Genomic DNA, 19767 nt, shown 5'->3' with positions numbered 1-19767 from the left:
ACGAACCTACTGAAAAAAATCATATATCCCTTGGCAATCGCGTAATTAGTCACTCTCAAACCCATTCAGATGTGGCCATCTTCGGTATGAATTATAATCATAAAGACGCTTATCACTGCCTAGAGATATGTTATTTCAGTTCAGGTCCCAGTTACAGCATGCATGCAATTCCATTTTCCTTTTCCCGAAATTAAACTTAGCATTGTTGAGGAGATTAGAAAGATGAACATATGAGAAGGAAGTTGCTTTAATTTATATATATTAGATACTTGTTTAGTTAGTAAGTAGTTAAGGTATAAAACTGATAATTAGTAGGAAAATGAACAGTCCCTACAGAGAAACATCGACTTTAAGCCAAACTTTAGACTTTGGAATAATGGTCATAATTATAGCAAGAGTTTATAGTGTGTTCATTGAGCAGTAGTTTCGGAAGAGTTTATAGGGTGTTCATTAGAGGACGTACAGCTTCAGAAAAGTGTATAGGGTGTTCATAGAGCAATAGTTTCAGAAGAGTTTATAAGGTAGTCACAGAGCAGTTGTGTCAGAAGAGATTATATGGTGTATCCAGAGCAGTAATTTCAGAAGAGTTTATAAGGTGTTCACAGAGCAGTAGTTTCAGAAGAGCTTATCATAAATTGATAATACTGTACCTCAAGAGTAGGCCTACTCATAATCATCAGAGAAATTTAAGTTTGTTTACCATATCACAAGTAAAAGTCATGACAATATTATGATACAAATAAAAAAATAGAACAAAATAAATCTTGAATTGTACAATAGTTCATTGGTAATGCTACACCACTCGTGAAAGAAACAAATGTATTTGATAATTTTTAGTATGATATTTCATTTTAATTTTGTGAAGATTGATAGTGTAACCCAAGCTTGCAACGTAATAAAACAATAAAATAACTGATATAAAACACTGGGAGTAGAGTATACTATTCCTAAAATAGCTACGATTAAAAGGTTACATTATAAGTTCATAATCAAAATGAAACTCAATAATAACATTATACGTTATATTTACTTATATTATTATAATAATTTGAATTTGGTTTATATAGTTAGTGTTACTATTTACACATACATGTTCCACCAAACATAAAGTTAAAAGTACGTTACAGCTCGAATAAACTTTTGAATATGCGCATGCATCAGTTTTTTACTCGTGAATCATTTTAGTTTTCAATTGCCTACGAATAAAAACGGGTGGGTGTTTTGTTTAATTTTAGCTTCATGGCCAATTAATTAAACTTAATTACGTAAGGGAAGACCAACAATTTTTAATGAACTAAACAAAATGAGCAGTCCATTCTTATTACTATCTGAATTTTACGTCTGTGTAACATGGTCTTTTTACAGATATTTACCTCTTAAAGGGTGGCTCCAGGATTAAACTTTCTATTATTTATGGCTGCCAATATCAATGATGTAGTTGCAAAGGTATATATAATAATAGTATATTTCAGACCCACATACCCTTTAACTTTAACATAATTCCATTCTACAGTATCTCAAATGTGACGTACATTGCCACAGTATTTACCTTTACGTGGTAGCTCCGGGTTTAAAATTCTTTATTGTTGTCAATATCAATGTACATACAGTAGTCTTGACCGACCCTTTAACTTAAAAATTCCATGATACAGTCCCTCACAACATTTAATCCTGATGTTACTTATAAATATATTATAAAATCATACGTTGCAATCTTTCGGTTCAGTCGTGTCATTATTAAATAAATCCGACATCAACTCGATGGAATTATTCAACAGTAAATTAATTTGCTTTCACTGAGTGCAGTATCTTTCATGATAGTGTATAATGGATTAAATATACATTATACGCTGTAACATTTATAAATCACCATATCCCATTAGGATTCGCAAAGTTAATAACTGATTACGACGATGAAAAAAAGAATCAGAAATTGAACACTGTAGGTTAACGCGGTTCAAGATCATGTGTTTAATATAACATAAAAAAATAAACATTGCAATAATACGGTAATAACTCATAGAAGGAAAATCAACGTGTTTTTACATTCTTACAATAAATATGTAAGTCAAATGACACACTATCTTGTTATTGCTGGAAATATTAAAAATATTGAAGGTTGAAATATCAAATTAATATATACTGTATATATATATATTATTGAGTCATGTCTGATTTATAAGAAAACGCCATTCAGTGGACAGGTGAAAAATGAGAAACCGTATTCATAAATGATGATATATTACAGTTTCAATATGGGAATGTTGATTTTTATAGGTATAAAGGCTTACATTATTACTGATTACAGATTAATGATAAAGATAAATCCTTTCACGTAGCAGTCTTGGCTATGTTTATGATGTTTTTGTTACGATACCGTAGGCATATTATGTGAATCTTCGATTTACCCTGTGCGTGATGTTTTTACATGCGTCTGTGACGTTTTTTCCTCACGATACCGTATAGACCATACGATTTACGCTGTGTCTGTGACGTTTTTTCCTTACGCTACCGTATGGACTATGATTTACGCTGTGTTTGTGACGTGTTTTACTCACGATACCGTATGGACCATACGATTTACGCTGTGTTTGTGACGTTTTTTTTACTCACGCTACCGTATGGACCATACACGGTTTACGCTGTGTTTGTGACGTTTTTTTGTACACACGCTACCGTATGGACCATGTACGATTTACGCTGTTTTTGTGACGATTTTACTCACGATACCGTATGGACCATACAATTTACGCCGTGTTTGTGACGTTTTTTAATCACGATACCGTATATGATCATATGATTTTACGTGTCGAATTTTAAGCAAAACTATGCATAATACCTGTGGTAAACGATTTCTTTCCATAATCTGTATGTATCTCTGTACTGATCTTAGCTCCACATTTGATACTTCATCTGTTCAGTATCCTTCTGAATTAAAGTGGCATATTATGTATAATATAATACGCTACCATTATAGTTAAGTTAGGTTTATATGACCTACGATACAGGTGTCACATGGGATGTATATGTGAAACTGTATACAGAAATTGTCTATTGGAAAAATTATATATACAGTATCTAAAATCGACTAAAGAGTAGCCATATCGCACTCTGAACACTATTAATTAGATACCCTTTGCCGACAGCACTTGCTGAAAGACAATTAGAAAACTTATAGTAATTTTAATTTATATACAGAAGCAGGAACATCTTCTGTTATAACACACGATGATTAGTGTCAAGCTTGGCTTCCAATTGGGCACAACGAAATAACGGAGTAATTTGACCAATCATGACGCGATTGATCATCCGAACTGGCGCTTGTGGTTGGCCTGCGTTGTGTCAAAGTGGAAACACATCATCAAAGTGCTGACAATAGTGTGGACATATAGTATGGCATCTAAGTTATTCTTGTTATTACACTCAGAATATCTCTTTAGATTATGAACACCTCTAAAGGTTACTTGTACTTCGCTTCGATCCTGGTAATATTGACATGGACATATCATCAACCGTCTCACGTATTTCCATTGTATGTTCACGCAGGTCTTGTACGTTTGTGTCTAGGTCGGATGTTTTGTCGTAAAGTTCATTAACTTTTTCTAGTTGTTCACGAATTTCATTGTATCTGATATTTAGCGATGCAAAGGCTCTTTCTTGACCAGTTAACATCTTAAATGTCTCGTATCTGTACAAAATATAAGAAAATAATAGCAACGTTTAATACATTTTTTCCAACGTGTTAGGGCAGAATTTCCTATAGTTGGGTGGTTTCCACCAAGAACCGCAATTATTTTATTCCGATGGATGTTCGAACTGCTTAAATTATGATGCGATGAATAATTATCTAGTGAGAACCAATCGTTGCTGTCTACTAAGTTATGCTGTTTAGGAGGTCTGTTCTTAACACATTAGGTACAAAATAAATGTAATTAAAAAATACAATGGAAAAGAGTAGGACGTGAGGAAATTTAAGTAAATCATTTTTATATCTTGCTTGAAACGACTCCTTAACAGCATTTGTTTTAATACTATGCACTCATGTTTTTATAGCCAAAACAAACTCTTTAATTTAATGCGTTATTTCCAGAGTTTCCAAATGTGGATGTATTAGTTTTGAAATGTACGTTTTTACGACATACCGTAACAAATAGAATTGTTCTTATAAACATATTATCCCATTTCAATACTAAAAATCTACTATAGATTATACTCACAAAGTATTGTATCAAATTTAATAGTAATATTCTTTTTGTGAATAACCCAACCTATTTATTTGTGTTTTCGTAATAAAATAATTCCTTTAAATAACAAACTAAACCAGATCTAATCTAGGACGCCTTTGGGCAATCTCAAATTCTTTGAAATTGAGAATAACCAATGTAAATACGTGTTTGGATGTTAAAGCCATATTTTAAAAGCCAAAATTAGAGGAAATTGACCTGAAGTATTTTACCCCACTCATCAGTTCTTTAATAACATGTTGGCCATCGTATTTCTTGGCCTACATAACATTTCTGGAACCAACCATCAAACTTTCATTATCTGAATACTGGAAGTGGTACTGTAGTGATGTAGGCGAATCGGACGATAATTATATTAATCACAACTCATTATGTTTGCAGCCTCTCAATGTGAAAAATATAATTCAACTCTCACAATACTGTATACATCTCCTTCTTTCAACTGCTCTACTATAAACTGTACTAAAACATACACACAACAATATAAACATGAAATATTAACATAGATTTATTCCTCAATGATATAATATATCCCAATTTAGAAAGATGGAGACTCGTTTTAAGTCAAGTGGATTTTTTTTTTGTCAATTAATCACTGTAAGTATTCTGAAATTACCCATCGCCTGACTTTACGTCTGAATTATTATTTATTATACCTAAAAAAAATTAAGAAGAAATTATATAGCAATCTATAGCAGAAATATATTACCTGAAAACAGCGAGATCATTTTTTATATTGATGACATCAGCTCGGCTAACTCCAGACTCGGTATCGCTTGAGGTAGTTTTCTCTGTTATGTATCTAGTCACGAGTTGTTTTATTACCATCTAAAAAAAATATAAATTTAAACGATGAATTGGGGTGACAGAGATGATATTAGTAGTGTTGATGTTGTGATGATGATGGTGCAAATTTGGCATCGCGACTGAAGATACATTTTTATTAAAGTTATAGATGTTATTATGGAATAGAAACAGAACGATCTCATGATTTGGATGGTGATAATAGCATAAGATAGACACAGGTGGTTCCCATCGATCACAATTTGGTTAGTGGCAGAACAAGAGTCTTCATGGACTTCAACCTGGAGTTCCGGTGTACTGTACAACTGACGTGTAACTATTGGAGGTAATCATCTATTAGGATGATGGCAGCAATGGTAAATTTGACATGAAAATTGCGATAACCATCAGAAATACATTATATAACCTTGTTTCCAAATATAATATTTATCTGTAGACAGTTATCTTAGTTTCTATGTTGCTTGATATTATTCTTTGTCATCATCATGTTCTACTACTTGAATCTTGTATATATTTGTAACATGGTGCAGTGTTTGATTTCTAAATGAAGACATTGTTTATTATGAAACACAACACGACCATAACAATGCCGATCATTCATGATGAATGTCATTTTAGAAATATGGTACATGTAATGATGTTAACGTAGGCCTACGTGTATCAGAATCTAGTTTAACTCAATAAAGAAAAAAGTTAGCTGACAGGTGTTATACTACCATGATATATGGATCACTGTGTCTTATAGGCCCAGTAGCAACATTATTGGAGTGAGGATCTATGTGAGGTGTATGCATTTATGAATGTGATAAATGAATGGATTATTATAATGTGAATATAACAAATGAAACAATGTTCAAAATGATATATTATTCCTACAGATAGATAAAATAAAAGGTGGAAGAACCCACAAGAAAAGAAAAAAGCTCAGTTGGCAGGTTTTTAATCCTACGCTCATTATTTTCCCAATGCCTATGTTTCTTACTTAAATTGTATTATCAAGCGGGTTTTATAGATAAAAACAAGTCAGTATATCTTACAAAGTACTGCCGCTCGGCACTTTGAACGTCACGATGTTTAGCCTGCAAGAGAGAAAAAACACACAACAGGATAATCCCACTCTACTTCATTTCAATCAACTCTATTATTGAGCCAATATATTGAAATACTTGGTTGTCCTCCCATGGTACCTAATGCCGTCAACAAATGTGACCTAGATCCAGTCATGATGTGCAGTAATTATCCAATATGTCATATAAATAAATCATGCCAGAAATCTTTCTGCATTGAGACCGGTTTTATAGTTACCACGCTCGCACATGGTGCCACTAAACTAATAAAAATATCGATGCATACAAGTAAAGTAACTTTCTCGAACTGATTCTCTAATCAACGTTTTTGATTGATTGCGCGGGCATGACTGAAAACCAATTGATAATAAGTTTTCTCCTGATGTTGAACCTTTTACCATTGTAGGCCTTTTTTATAAAAAGTTTCTCTTTTTTTTATTCTTCATAACATAACATATTTTTAAGATACACTTTTAGGACCTACAACTGGATAGGCCTACATGACGTTACAGTAAAATTACAGTCATAACAAAATAAAATGTCATTTTATACAAGAAAACACTTACAAACAAAATAAGAATGAGTTTTTAAGAAAGACTGTGCCGTATAAGTATATAATAGTATTTACACAAAATCTTGGAATTATAACTTTTTTTTTGTAAATGAATTTAGCACTTTATGTGCGAGAGGTTTAAAATTTTAGCAGCGCATCGAGATGTTTTGTTTGTTATTGTCACCGCGATAAAGAATAACGGATTAAATCGTGATAGTTCTAAATTCCTATGCTCTACGAACACATCATATATTTCCTATACAATGCGGATGAGTCTTTCCTTGAGATTACATAGAGTTAATAGCTGCACCGAACCTAATCGTTACCAACAATGATTTGTCGAACAACATTCGTTCATACATAATAGATATAATCCAATGTTTTACATTTAATCATTTCAATAGCATTAACTTTTGAATAACTACACCACGGCAAATTAACACGAATTCGTTTAATGCTGTACTGATGAAATATCTTGATCATCCTTACTCGAAATTCTTGACATTAAAACAGATTTAGAAATTATATTACGATGTAATGATGCTTCAAATAAATTTCCATTACTGTGAACATTTAGAAGATTTTAGTTGATAAATAGACAATTAGATGACGTAAAAGCGGTGATTAGGTGTTATGTATGGTGTTGAAATTGAAAGAGTTTTGTTCGTTCATTAGGCATTTGCAGCATCGGCGTCAAAACACCATTATCATGGCCTTGTTTGGATAAACCAACTTCATAATTCTGCAAGTTTTTAAACCAGAACATACTGTCAGTAATTATTATAAGTTGAGAATTATGGGTGTGCGGTTTTTGTAGATATTCGCGTTTTAAGGAAGACTCGACTAATATATTTCTTATTGATCATGAAGTAATTTGATTATCGAAAAATAGGTATAAATTGTCATCCTATGTTCCCATTATAAAACTTTAGTTTTCTGTACGAATATGTATATATTTATCTTTTATTTATAAAAACCAGTCATTGTTGTATAATTATTGATATTTTCAACTGATCTGGTATTCTTTCATTCTTTGATTATTTAAAACTTAAAGATATCGTTTCACCTTTTGGCTACTTGTATTACCAAAGGGAACCGATAAATTACAATTAAAATACGGTCCTGAAATTGACAAGAACTAGTGCACGCTATTATGATAACATTTATTGTTTGAAACTAATTAACTGTGTACCCACGCAGGCCAATTGAGACATTAAACATTGGAATGGAAAATACTGAGTCTCCAAAACGACTTGATTCATCATTTGAGAATGCAAGTGGGTAGTATAATTATCGAGTTTAAGAAAATGAGCACGATTGGATTTTACCACAAAAATATCTCTTATTGAACCGCACGTTTATTAATCGGTTTTACGACGGTTTAACAGCCAATAACAATACAATAATTAGTCCAACGGGATTTTCCAACTGGGATATTGGAAAATCAATCAGATGATATTCATCGCCTCTCATTTCATACGGCAAGGTGGCGTCCAGATGGACTCATTTCATCGGCATCCGTAGGGTCACATTTGATACTTCTAATCATAATCCCGTCACGTAATGGAAATATAGCAAGGTAATGAGAAAAGTACTAACTCAATCATTACAAAGCATATCAAAAACGATTTTATATTGTCATAATGGACTTTGATTCAACGTACCTGATTCCGTTTCTTGTAAGCGGCGCGAGTAATACACCACTCAAACCGTAAGTTCAACCAGCATACTCGTATCCATTTTACAGACGGTATAATGTTGAATGGCGGAGGAACGGTATTCTGCAATTCCAAAAATCTTCCCCACATTTTGGCTCTCGCAAACTTCCATTCTGTGTCCGAATTTTCCTATAAAATTGTAATTGAAATGTTTCGACAAAAATATAAGAAGCTTCAATCAAACAAAAACTACAAACAAAAATGTAATGTGCCCATAAATGGACATGATTATGTCATATTACTACCATATTTGGGTTTGTTACTACCACATTGGGCACATCACATTTTTTGGTCAAACTATGGCAGAACACTAGCAAGACTAAAAGTTGTTTTTAAGTTGTTATACGAGGTTAAACTAAAATTTTATATCTGTCTTATAAATGTGTCATTCTACATTATTCAATTCAATTCACATTTATTTACTCATCGTTTATAAATATAGTTTCATAATATAAATGATGGCAAGGACCCTGCATAGAGAATTTTACAATTCTGTTTTAGCAGGACCCTTTTCCATAAAAAACATAAGACATAATAAATAAAACATTTCCTATCTATATACATTTGAGTTGTTGCGATTATACACAAAACCTCTCAAATTATGACTCCTTTATGTAACCAACAGTAGAAACTAAATAGTTAAATGCGTTTATAATGTTTTCACAGGGAAGACTGATTTTACTCTTCCTGAAGAGTGAAATTACTCTTCGGAAAGAGTGAAATAATTCTTCGGAAAATCACTCTTCTCTGGTTCTTCTAATATTATTTCGAATAATCATACTAGTGGTGCTTCCATAGAATATTTTTTTTATCAACGACAATTAATTCACCGTGGCGAAAATTATGTTAAACTACATGTAATTCGACAAATATGCTGTAGGGCCTAGGCCTACAGTGCTTCGGAATAATTTACAATTTAATGGATCACACTAACCTCCACTCGTGTGTACGTGTTGCTCATCATTGCAATGAGGGCGTTTAGCAATACAACAACAGCAAATAACAGATAGAAAGCAAATAACAGAGTTCCAATTATTTCCGTAAATGTGTGTCCTGCATCGTTCAACTGGACAACCGAGGCATTTTGCAGACCAAACAGAGTCCAGAATAGAGTCAGTAAAGATTGCCATATACTAGAAAAAAACAAAATGCATGTGACGGTGAAGAACTTTACTAACTAAGCTACATAGTCAAAATAAACTGAACAGTACTATAATACACGGGTATTCTAATACACACATATCTAGAGGTCTTGTCAAAAAAATAATAAAGTTTCCGTTAAGAATGTAAATTGACATTTTAAATACATTTTCTTGTCAACAGAAATTTGCATTGTATATTCATGTTCAATTGATAGGTCCATGGTATATATTAATACTAAAAATAGTAGCAATCATAATTTTACAACGTTCAAAGAAATATTTCCTGAGTTTCCTTTTTAGAGTTTAATGTAGGCTACATGTTTAGGCCTACACTAGATGTTGTGCAAGTATCTTAACAAGCCTCTCAATTGTTATTTTTTCTCTATCATTTATGTATTCCTGCCTCTTTCTTCTACATTGTTTTTAATTGCCCCTGTATGTATTTATTGTTCATTCAAGCCAAATAAATGATAATATTATGCTATGATAGTTATTGTCCTTACTCATAAAATGGCCCGATTCGGCATTCGTCTTCTCCATTCTCAGCAACACATGATCTGTGGCGGACATCTTCGTAATATTGGTAAACCTGGTTCAGACCAAGAGCAAATGCAAACCAGACGATTGCAAAAACAAGAATAAACTTAATAATATCCACCAACATTCCTCCAAGGGAGATTTGCAACGGTCCAACCAGCTGACTTGCTACTGACAAATTCAACAATCTTAGAAAGGCGATTATAGTCGCGCAAGCGTACAACGCCTCGGCAACCAACTCTGGGTGGAATGGATCGAGGCTTAGCCTGTAGTACGAAACTGCATCGTCGCTGGTGGGAACATTCAGCTGTGCTTCTTCCGGCATATCGCAAGATAAATTGTTCATTAATTCTGTCATGACTAGAGTAAGTTGTTCTCGAGTATAGGCGTTAATGTTCAACTCTGTGTTATTAAGTGAGCTTGAGATGAATTGCTTTAGGTCGGGTAGAGTAACGTTGGTTAGGTGATCATCTAGCCCCTCCACTGTCAGGTCACGAACTTGTAAATCGTGGTTGTTAACATCTATCTGTTGTTGAAGCTATTATAAATGTAAAAAAATACTCCATTATTTTTAATTAATTGATCGTTTACCTGTCACCTGTAACGACCTTTCGGCAGTGTATTGTATAATTCACCTACTCTGACGCGTACAGTAGTAAACGAATAACTAATGAACTTCAGTTAATGTATGTCACAATGATTGACAGAAACAATGGACTTACCTCAAGATAAGACATTAGAGTTAGCATTAAATAACTCCAATAGAGGACAAGCAAAACAAAATCCATGAAATTTTGTCCGTCAGCTTTGAACCTCTCCCAACCAGTTCGATTTAACTGTTTCAATTCGTGCCACGTCAGAGCTGTTTATTGATATGAACGAGAAACATTGTTATAATATTAATTTTAACTTCGTATTCGTATGCGTACGAGTACTTTGTTTTGTATTTGTGATTGTGTATACACAATATACATGTTGCAGCTGTACCGAGTACGATGGATGCAGCCTGAGCAGGATGTACAATATGTATCCACCTTCAAGTATTTACTATTTTCTCCTCTTCAGCTATTGGCCAGTTCGAAGTTCTCAAATATCCAAATATAAAAGCCTACCTAAATTTCTCTAGGCCTACTTGTCCAAAATGAAAACTATGACAATGTAAAATATTGATAACGTAGATTATTTAAAGCAAAAAAGAATAACTTGCCTACAACAAAGACAAAGATAACACATAACAACCAATTTGGAAGTTGGCTAAAGCTCTGATCATCCAAATCGGCATCAGTGTCCATAATTGGCTTTGATACTGCTGTCGTCATAAAAACAAACGATAAAAAATACAACTTTGAGCCCAGATCCATCAAGAATTTTATGTACCTGTAGACAAAATATTATAAAATAATTGTTTCAAAGCCTGCTTTAATCCTTTAAAAATTCAAATGTTTTTCTGTTCAGACAAAATACCAGGCTATGATGTTGTACATCATCGATAGCCCTTAAGATATGATATGGTAAGTAGCAACATTTGAATTGATTGACATATGATTCTTTCTGTATTATTGTTTCTTTGTGATATTGTTTACTTAGATGTCTAACAAAATACTTACGGAACACGGATCATATATTTAACTTTATCGAATGGTAAAATCAGGTATATGATAGAAAGAACAGGAAACAATATCATAATAAGCAGCGTGAAACAAAGCTGTCGTAGAGCTCCCCAATCACGAACGAATGAAAATCTTCCATAGAATCGTTTGATCAGCAGTTGTTGGCAATGCGGATGTGCAACAAACTTTAAAAGAAAATTTGATAGACCAATGTAAGATTCATGTGACATTGTAAATAGTTCTATGCAGGAGAAATATGCACAGAAGCTCTCTGATTTCACTGGATGGAAATGAACATGTATTTTTAAAAGTTTTAAAATAAGGTACATCTTCATAAAGTTTAAAAACCTGAAAGAGTGAGCTAAATCGTACCTTTTTTTGTTCGACGTCAATTGCTTTAAAAACTTTGTAAAGTTGGCAGTGCTCCATTCCTTGATCTACGATATCGTATAACTTGTCCTCTTGGTGCGTTAATACTGTTGTTGACTAAAAAGAAACACACAATCAAAATTAGTGTATTTTTAATGATTAATAACTCGTTATTTCTTAGTTTTAGTGTTTTTAAAATAAATTAAAATTTTAGATTTTTTATTGCTACTTTTGAGTCCGCCATAACCAGAGAAATGTTCTATTTTGTTTAATAGTTTGTTTTGGATGTATCAAAAGTAAAATGATTCTTCTTCTTCTGTCGTGATACAAGTAGTTAATCGCACATCGAAAGTGTAGAGAAATACACACTAATGGATAGCTCAATAAAGAATTCAAAGTTTGTTATTTACCTCTTCGGAGTTTCTCGCTTCACCCAAGATATCAGCCGCATACTTTTCCATTTGGTCGGCAAGCTCGTTATACTCTACCCTAAACTCGTACTCTTGGTTACTTAGTGCTCGTAGGCGACCGCACATACTAAATGCCGTGCCAATTGGGTCCCTACTTGTTAGTGAAATATACGCTTCACTAGCAAGTGCCCGATAGATGTTTAGAGTACCAACAGACCGCTGTAGAGTATGCTTTTCAGTTCGAAGGAAATCCGAAGTGTCAGGATCAGGAACGGTTGCTCCATATTTCAAGAGAACCTTAAATAAATAAAAATAAAACAAATAAACAACAAGAAAACAGCCCATCGACTACTTTAATAATTGGGGGAACAATTCAATTTTATGAATCTTATAATTATATTTAAGTAATTTTTTATTGTCATTCCGTCCTGCCCCATTGACTGGACTGCAGAAATGCAGCTTAGAAGCTAATGGCCCACAGTCTACTGGTTTAGAACTTATTTAATCGGTTCAACGTAATGGCATGTTCTCTATAATGGGTCTTCGTTCAGAAGATATGTGATTCTGTGTATAGAATGTTGCCGTTGACCCTGTAAGGTAAATAATATTTTGAAAATAATTAATATAAACTTTGTATAATTGTATAAAGCACGTACGGTATCAAATCGACACTATCGTGTGTAGGCCTATTGATAACCAACTTCGTTACGCATAAGCTATTGTATAAGGCCTATTATAGTTTCAGGCGTAATTTCAGGTGTAATGATGAATATGTTTGTTGCACACCATGGCCGTCAGGCTTGTTAACTTGATACCGTACTTGCATTGAGCAATGGTATTTTTATGCACGAGACCGAACCGCTGTATGATTAAACTATGGTAGGCCTACCTTTATGATTTTGTAGTTATTGTGATGACTTGCTAAAATAATTGGAGAAGCGTCTGGATGGAAATCATCATTCTCAGTGCGACAATTGATTATTGCTTCTCTATCCTCCTAAAAAACATACATTGAAAATAATATCGATTTCAGGAAGAACAAAAATATAAATAAATAAGGCATGTCTTTATTATTTCCTATATTATTAGAACTTACTTCCACAAATATTTTCTTCTAAAAGAAATTCAAACCACCAAACAAAAGTAAAATGTTTAATTGTAAAATGAAAAGAAAAGAAAACCGAGAAAAAAGAGGCGGTACCTATAGAATGAGATAAGGATACTTTGTTTAATGTAAACACTTTACAAATTGTATATTATTGCCTTGCCTTAAGCATTTCCATTATTATGGAACTTTTTATTTTTACAGGGCGCCACAGTTGTAAAGGTTTGCTTGTCGTGGTTGCCCTATTCCTTTTCATATTATTTTTATCATTTTTGATTAAAAATGGTTAATTAAGAAATTATGATTTGGAATAAAGTTATATGAAACAATTTGTCAACATTTGAGTATATTACATTATTGCATTTACGTAAGGGCAAAATTCGGAAAATCGCGCGTTACTTCTAGAATGTTTACTTGATGGTATATAAAGTTGGTTCGTACTTTCGGTACTGATTTTAACCACCTGATGTAACCCTGTTTACTTATTAAATTGAGTTAGATAATTAGTTATTGACAATTAAAACGAATTTAGGTTCAACGATTTGCCTCAAATAGGGGTGTTTTATGATATTGGTATACACTGTCTAATGAAAGTCCATCTTGAAAAATAACCGCACAGTATATTAAATTAGTGGTAAATTGGTTAGTCCGGTGGCAGGAGGGGGGAATCACCACCTAAAAGGGGACAAATTGCCATCCAACTTTTCTAGACTAGAATTTTCCGTAGATTACGAATATGGAAGGTAATCGATCAGGATAGGAAGCGTTTTTGAGATATAAGGGGTCAAAGTTCAAAATTGACCAATTACAACAATGTATTATGTATATGTATTATAACAAATTTATTGAAGCACAATTTGGTCTTTTATTACATTTTTATGATTATAAGTGTCTATTCAATCACCTTATGAAAAAAAAATCCTTTGTGATTAAGGGTCAAATGTCAATATTGACCAATCATAGAACGTACCTATAAAACCAAATAAAAACTAATATTTAATAAAAATCGGATGTTTTCTCATCCTGTTAATCAATCATACGCAATGTAAAAGAGCAAATACATCATTTCATCAGTTGACATAAGGTCAATTTCATCAGTTGACATAAGGTCAAAGGTCAACATTTTAATACGCGTATTAGTTAACAAATAAATGCAAAGTTGTTATTGATGGTTTTACAAGTAATCAAATTATTGGATAAGTAAAGTTATGTTATTTCATTATAATACTGTATTTAATCAAATCAGACTTCGATCAGGATAGGAAGCGAATAGGAAGAGATAAGGGGTCAAAGTTCAAAATTGACCAATTATAACAATGTATTATATACATATGTATTATAACCAATTTATTAAAGTTCAATTTGGTCTTTTAATACATTTGTATGGTTATATGTATTGTATGGTGTTATTCAGTCGCCTTATAAAACAAATACTTTGCAATTAAAGGTCAAATGTCAATATTGACCAATCAACCAATTTGCATTTAAAACCAAATAAAAACTAACATTTAGGACAAAATGTTATGTTTTATCATTCTGTTAAGACATCTATCAATCATACACAATCAAAAGAGCACATTTATCATTACACAAGTTGACATGGGTCAAAGTTCAACATTTGAATAAATGATATACTAAATAATGCAAAGTTATTCAAACTATGAGATCGATGTTCATAAATGTAATCACGTTATTTGAGCAGTGAAGTTATGGTATTTTTATATTTTTTCTAGTGCGCATTATTTTAAATGTATTAATATAATACTGTAAAATAAATAATAAAATTAATATTATGACGATTAGAATGTTATGATGTTAAAATGTTGCGCTGACCTTCAATGATTTGCCACTATACAGTTGCATTTATTAGGGCTACAATATTCGTTTTTGGAAAATAAACTACTATTCATCAGAACCAGAGAATACCAATTCGTACAGGATAGGGCATAGGCAGATCCAGGTGGCCAAACTCAATCCACAACTCACTACACAGACAGACCACCATTTTTATATAGTTTGGCCCATACAGGAAAGAGTTTCCTGTATACAAAGGATTCTAAAATAACCTATATGGATTTGCCCGAATGAACCCTCTAAGGACCCTTTTGGGATCTCTATGTGGTGTGCTACATAAGGCCCTGTATTAGAAATTAGTATGGGGTAAATAATTCATAGATGAACTATGGAATAAAACTAAATGTGCACCCTCAATCTTTAAATAACAATTATGGATTTGCCCAAATTAACCCAAGGGCCGGTCCTCCATGGACATTAAGCCCCATAATGGAAATATAATGGGTGACACTGTGGGTTTATATAGACAGGCAGAACCATGGAATAAAGCTGCCTGTGCACTCTCGATCCTTAAGGAACACTTATGGATTTGCCCAAATTAACCCAAGGGCCGGTCCTCCATGGGTGGACATTAAGCCCCATAATGGAAATATAATGGGTGACACTGTGGGTTTATATAGACAGGCACATGGAATAAAGCTGCCTGTACACTCTCGATACTTAAGGAACACTTATGGATTTACCCAAATTAACCCCCAAAGGCAGGTCCTCCATGGATGGACATTAAGCCCCATAATGGACATATAAGGGGTGACACTGTGGGTTCATAATAGACAGGCGGGGTCCATGGAATAAAGCTGCCTTGCACTCTAGATCGTTAATGAACACTATGGATTTGCCCAAATTAACCCAAGGGCCGGTCATATGGACATTAAGCCTCATAATGGAAATATAAGGAGTGACAATGTGGGTTTATATAGACAGGCACATGGAATAAAGCTGCCTGTGCACTCTCAATCCTTAAGGAACCGATTTAGATTTTGCCTAAAATGAAACAACAGCAGGTCATCTATTTAGACCCTTCTGTGGTTCTCTACTGTATGTTCAGTTCTACATTTGGCTCCTGTATCGGATCAATGCATTTGGCTACATAAGTTACTGTGTTAGAAATATATCGGGTAACTGAAACTGTAGGTTAAGCCATGGGAAAAGCCTGTCTGTGCACCCTCAATCCTATTAAAAGGAACCCATATGGATTTGCCAAAATGAACCAAAGGTAACTTCTGAATTCTCTATGAGCCGTACATTCCGTTTATTGGAGATACATGGATACCTGATTGAAATTGCTCAAAAGAAAGACATTGTACTGTATAGTAATAGTATTATTCCCCTTCCACACCTCTTTGAATTAAATCCGCCCTGATAGGCTCTTATGTACAGGATTCAAGGCAATAATCACACTTGTATTTTTCAAACAGTATAATCTATTAGATTGAATAAAAATATCTATTATAAACAATTTGCCGTTAGAAATCTCTATGCCATGTCGTTATTTAGATGAGAAAAACAGGTCAAAGGTTAAAATTACAGAAAAATAGGTGTTTCAGTCACTTTTTGAAAAAAATGTTGCATTATGGCAAGTATAAATATATATATTGTGAACAATTTGACACCAAAATTGGCTCCTTACGACAAATATTTATTAATTTATGTTTTTATAACCTTATTCAATTATGTCAAAGGTTAATAACCACACTTCCGGTCATTTTCAAGCAATATCATCTATTATACTGAATATAAATGTATATCTTGGGAACAATTTGCTCCTATTTTTAATTCTCTCCGACCTGCCGATACTTAGATATAGCAAAAAGAGGTCAAAGGTCAAAATTGCTAACAATGGTGTTTCCGGTCAATTTTTCAAAGAAAGTTCTGTTAGAGCTAATATAAACATATACATTTTGAACAATTTGACACCAAAATTATCTCACTACGTCCAGAATTTTCAGAGATATAGCATGTTTTTATATTGGTCAATTTTGAACTTTGACCCCTTATATCTCGAAAACGCTTCCTATCCTGATCGATTACCTTCCATATTCGTAATCTACGGAAAATTCTGGTCTAGAAAAGTTGGATGGCAATTTGTCCCCTTTCGGGTGGTGATATCCCCCCTCCTGCCACCGGACTAGGTGTTATATTTCAAACATTTTGCTTTATTCAGAGCCAAATATGCCAAATCCAAATCAACAGAACATATAAAATGTTACTCATGATATGTTTTTTCCTCTTTTGGTTAAACAAACATTATGAAACAATGTAGTATATCATACTTCATTAATGATGTTTAAAAAAAATGTTTGTGTGGATTTCACCCACTTTTATTTCCTAAATAAACGCATATTTACCAAATAGCATATCTTATAGGCGTGATATTCTTATACACTATTTATTATATCTTTATATTTTTTTATAGCAATTTCACATATTAATAGTTTTGACATTTACTTTATTTATAATAGGCCTACATGTAATTAATATGTTTACTCTACCAACGAAAAAGAAATACTTACGGGATGTGCTTTAGTATGATTACATATTAAAACTACAGCTTCAAAAAACTGTGACTCTACTGCTCTCAGCAAGCAATCTCCAACTTGAATCCCGTGTTTTAGTAAAGTTCTGATGACCACTGCAATTTAATATCATCAAATTTATTATTAAATAGTTTTAATAAAATGACTTGGTTTGAGATGAGAAAGCTGTTCAATAAATAATAAATTTACAACTGAAACACAATCAGGTGAAGCAATTAAAGTAAGGACTTTAGTTTTTATTTTGTAGCTAAAACTGGAGTATTTCCACAATGAGCTGCAGAACACATATAGGCCTACTACTAAACATTTCAACATAAAACAACCTACTTTTGCAATATTGGATGATCTGATTTTTTAATATTTGAATGACAAAGATATACTTACAGAGGCTTCCATTGTTGAGAGCAATTACAAGGGCACTTCTTCCATTCTGATCCCGGTGGTTTAAATCCAATCCATTTGTTTCTTTATTATTTAATATTTCCTCAATATAAGTAATTTCTCCTTCCCTGATCACGCTAAGGAATCTATCGTTTATCGATATATCATCGATATCCATTTTGATGCATATCTAAAAGAGACAGAGAACACGCAAATAAAAAACATATAAACTGTAAAACAATGATATTGTCAGCAAAGAATGTCGCTCTTCCTTCAAAAGTAAATGAAATATATTTCAATAAGCTATTCTATACAGGATAATACACGCCATTTATATTTTAAGGTCTGTAATAATTTTCCCAAATTGTTCAACCGTTTGATTAAAAATCATAGAAGTTGATATTTCTTAATTACTGAACCATTACGAAATTATACAATAGCAATTGAAATAGCGTTGTATACACAGTGAGTTGACTCGTGAAAAGTCAGAAATTCCAACTACAGTTCTTAACACAATGTCCTATTATCCATGGTCTCTTGGCTCTATTTAACTAATAATATACCAAGTGACACTGGGTATATATCAATAGGCCGATCCACCGATATAGTTTCACATAATTATGTTCAATTTTAGCAGTACAGTGGATGACAAAGGGTGCTCTATTATTCCAAAAAAGAGATAAAAGTATCAAACATTCGAAACTATCCATTTCAGATTTTATGTGTAATTTAACGTCGATCAATATTAATTTAGTCTAGGATACGGATATCGTTATTAATATCAATGTAATAGTTATGCCATTTCAAAGTTTAGGAGGGTTAGCGTTTTGAAGTCACTAGCGTCAACGGAAGATTTAATTATACAAATAGTATGTCATGATTGTAAAATACAATGATATCGACTATTTCAATAAAAACGAACAATTTTAGAGCTAAAGCAATTAGACACAGTAGGGCCTACACCAATACAAAGTGTAAAACACTTACCACGACCGATACACCAGCCGAAACGCATATATCTCCTTTGTTACAGTAATATAAAAGAGATGAATACGGTAATGAGTTAACAAAGTCAAGTACAGTAATTGATTTCAAATGTTAAAAACTAAACATTAGTAAGATTTCCAAGAAAAGTAAATTCCAAATAATGCTAAATTCGATGGCAACGTAGGTACATTAGTAGGTCTAGCTGGACAAAATACGTTAAAAAGAACAAACTACACCCATATTGACATTAGGTGTTTGAATAAGTTATGGTGAAGTATTGAATAAAACCAGTGAAACGTTTTACCGTCTAAGGTGAGTTGACCTTTTTTGTATTGTCATTAAGTTGTATAAGGTTTATTTAGTGTGAATGACACACTAGTTATTTAGTATGAATGGCACACTAGTTTTTTTAGTGTGAATGGCACACTGGTTATTTAGTGTGAATGGCA

The 19767-nt window shown here is 32.9% G+C and overlaps 1 protein-coding gene across 1 annotated transcript; it reads right to left on the bottom strand.

Moving 5' to 3' along the window:
* Positions 1-931: 931 nt before the first annotated feature.
* LOC140056539 (short transient receptor potential channel 4-like) lies at positions 932-19403 on the bottom strand. The gene is made up of 15 exons (XM_072101941.1): positions 19319-19403; positions 18335-18521; positions 17927-18045; positions 13344-13451; positions 12455-12751; positions 12048-12161; positions 11673-11860; positions 11273-11442; positions 10788-10927; positions 10032-10603; positions 9321-9519; positions 8333-8515; positions 6086-6127; positions 4954-5072; positions 932-3688 (listed from the first exon to the last, which is right to left on the bottom strand). The coding sequence occupies exons 2-15, from the start codon at positions 18507-18509 to the stop codon at positions 3454-3456; spliced, it is 2661 nt and encodes an 886-aa protein (XP_071958042.1). The 5' UTR covers positions 18510-18521; positions 19319-19403; the 3' UTR covers positions 932-3453.
* Positions 19404-19767: the final 364 nt, after the last annotated feature.

The sequence above is a fragment of the Antedon mediterranea genome, chromosome 8, assembly GCF_964355755.1.
Source record: "Antedon mediterranea chromosome 8, ecAntMedi1.1, whole genome shotgun sequence".
In the NCBI taxonomy this organism is placed as follows: Eukaryota; Metazoa; Echinodermata; class Crinoidea; order Comatulida; family Antedonidae; genus Antedon; species Antedon mediterranea.
This window is presented reverse-complemented; position numbering and strand designations above follow the sequence as displayed.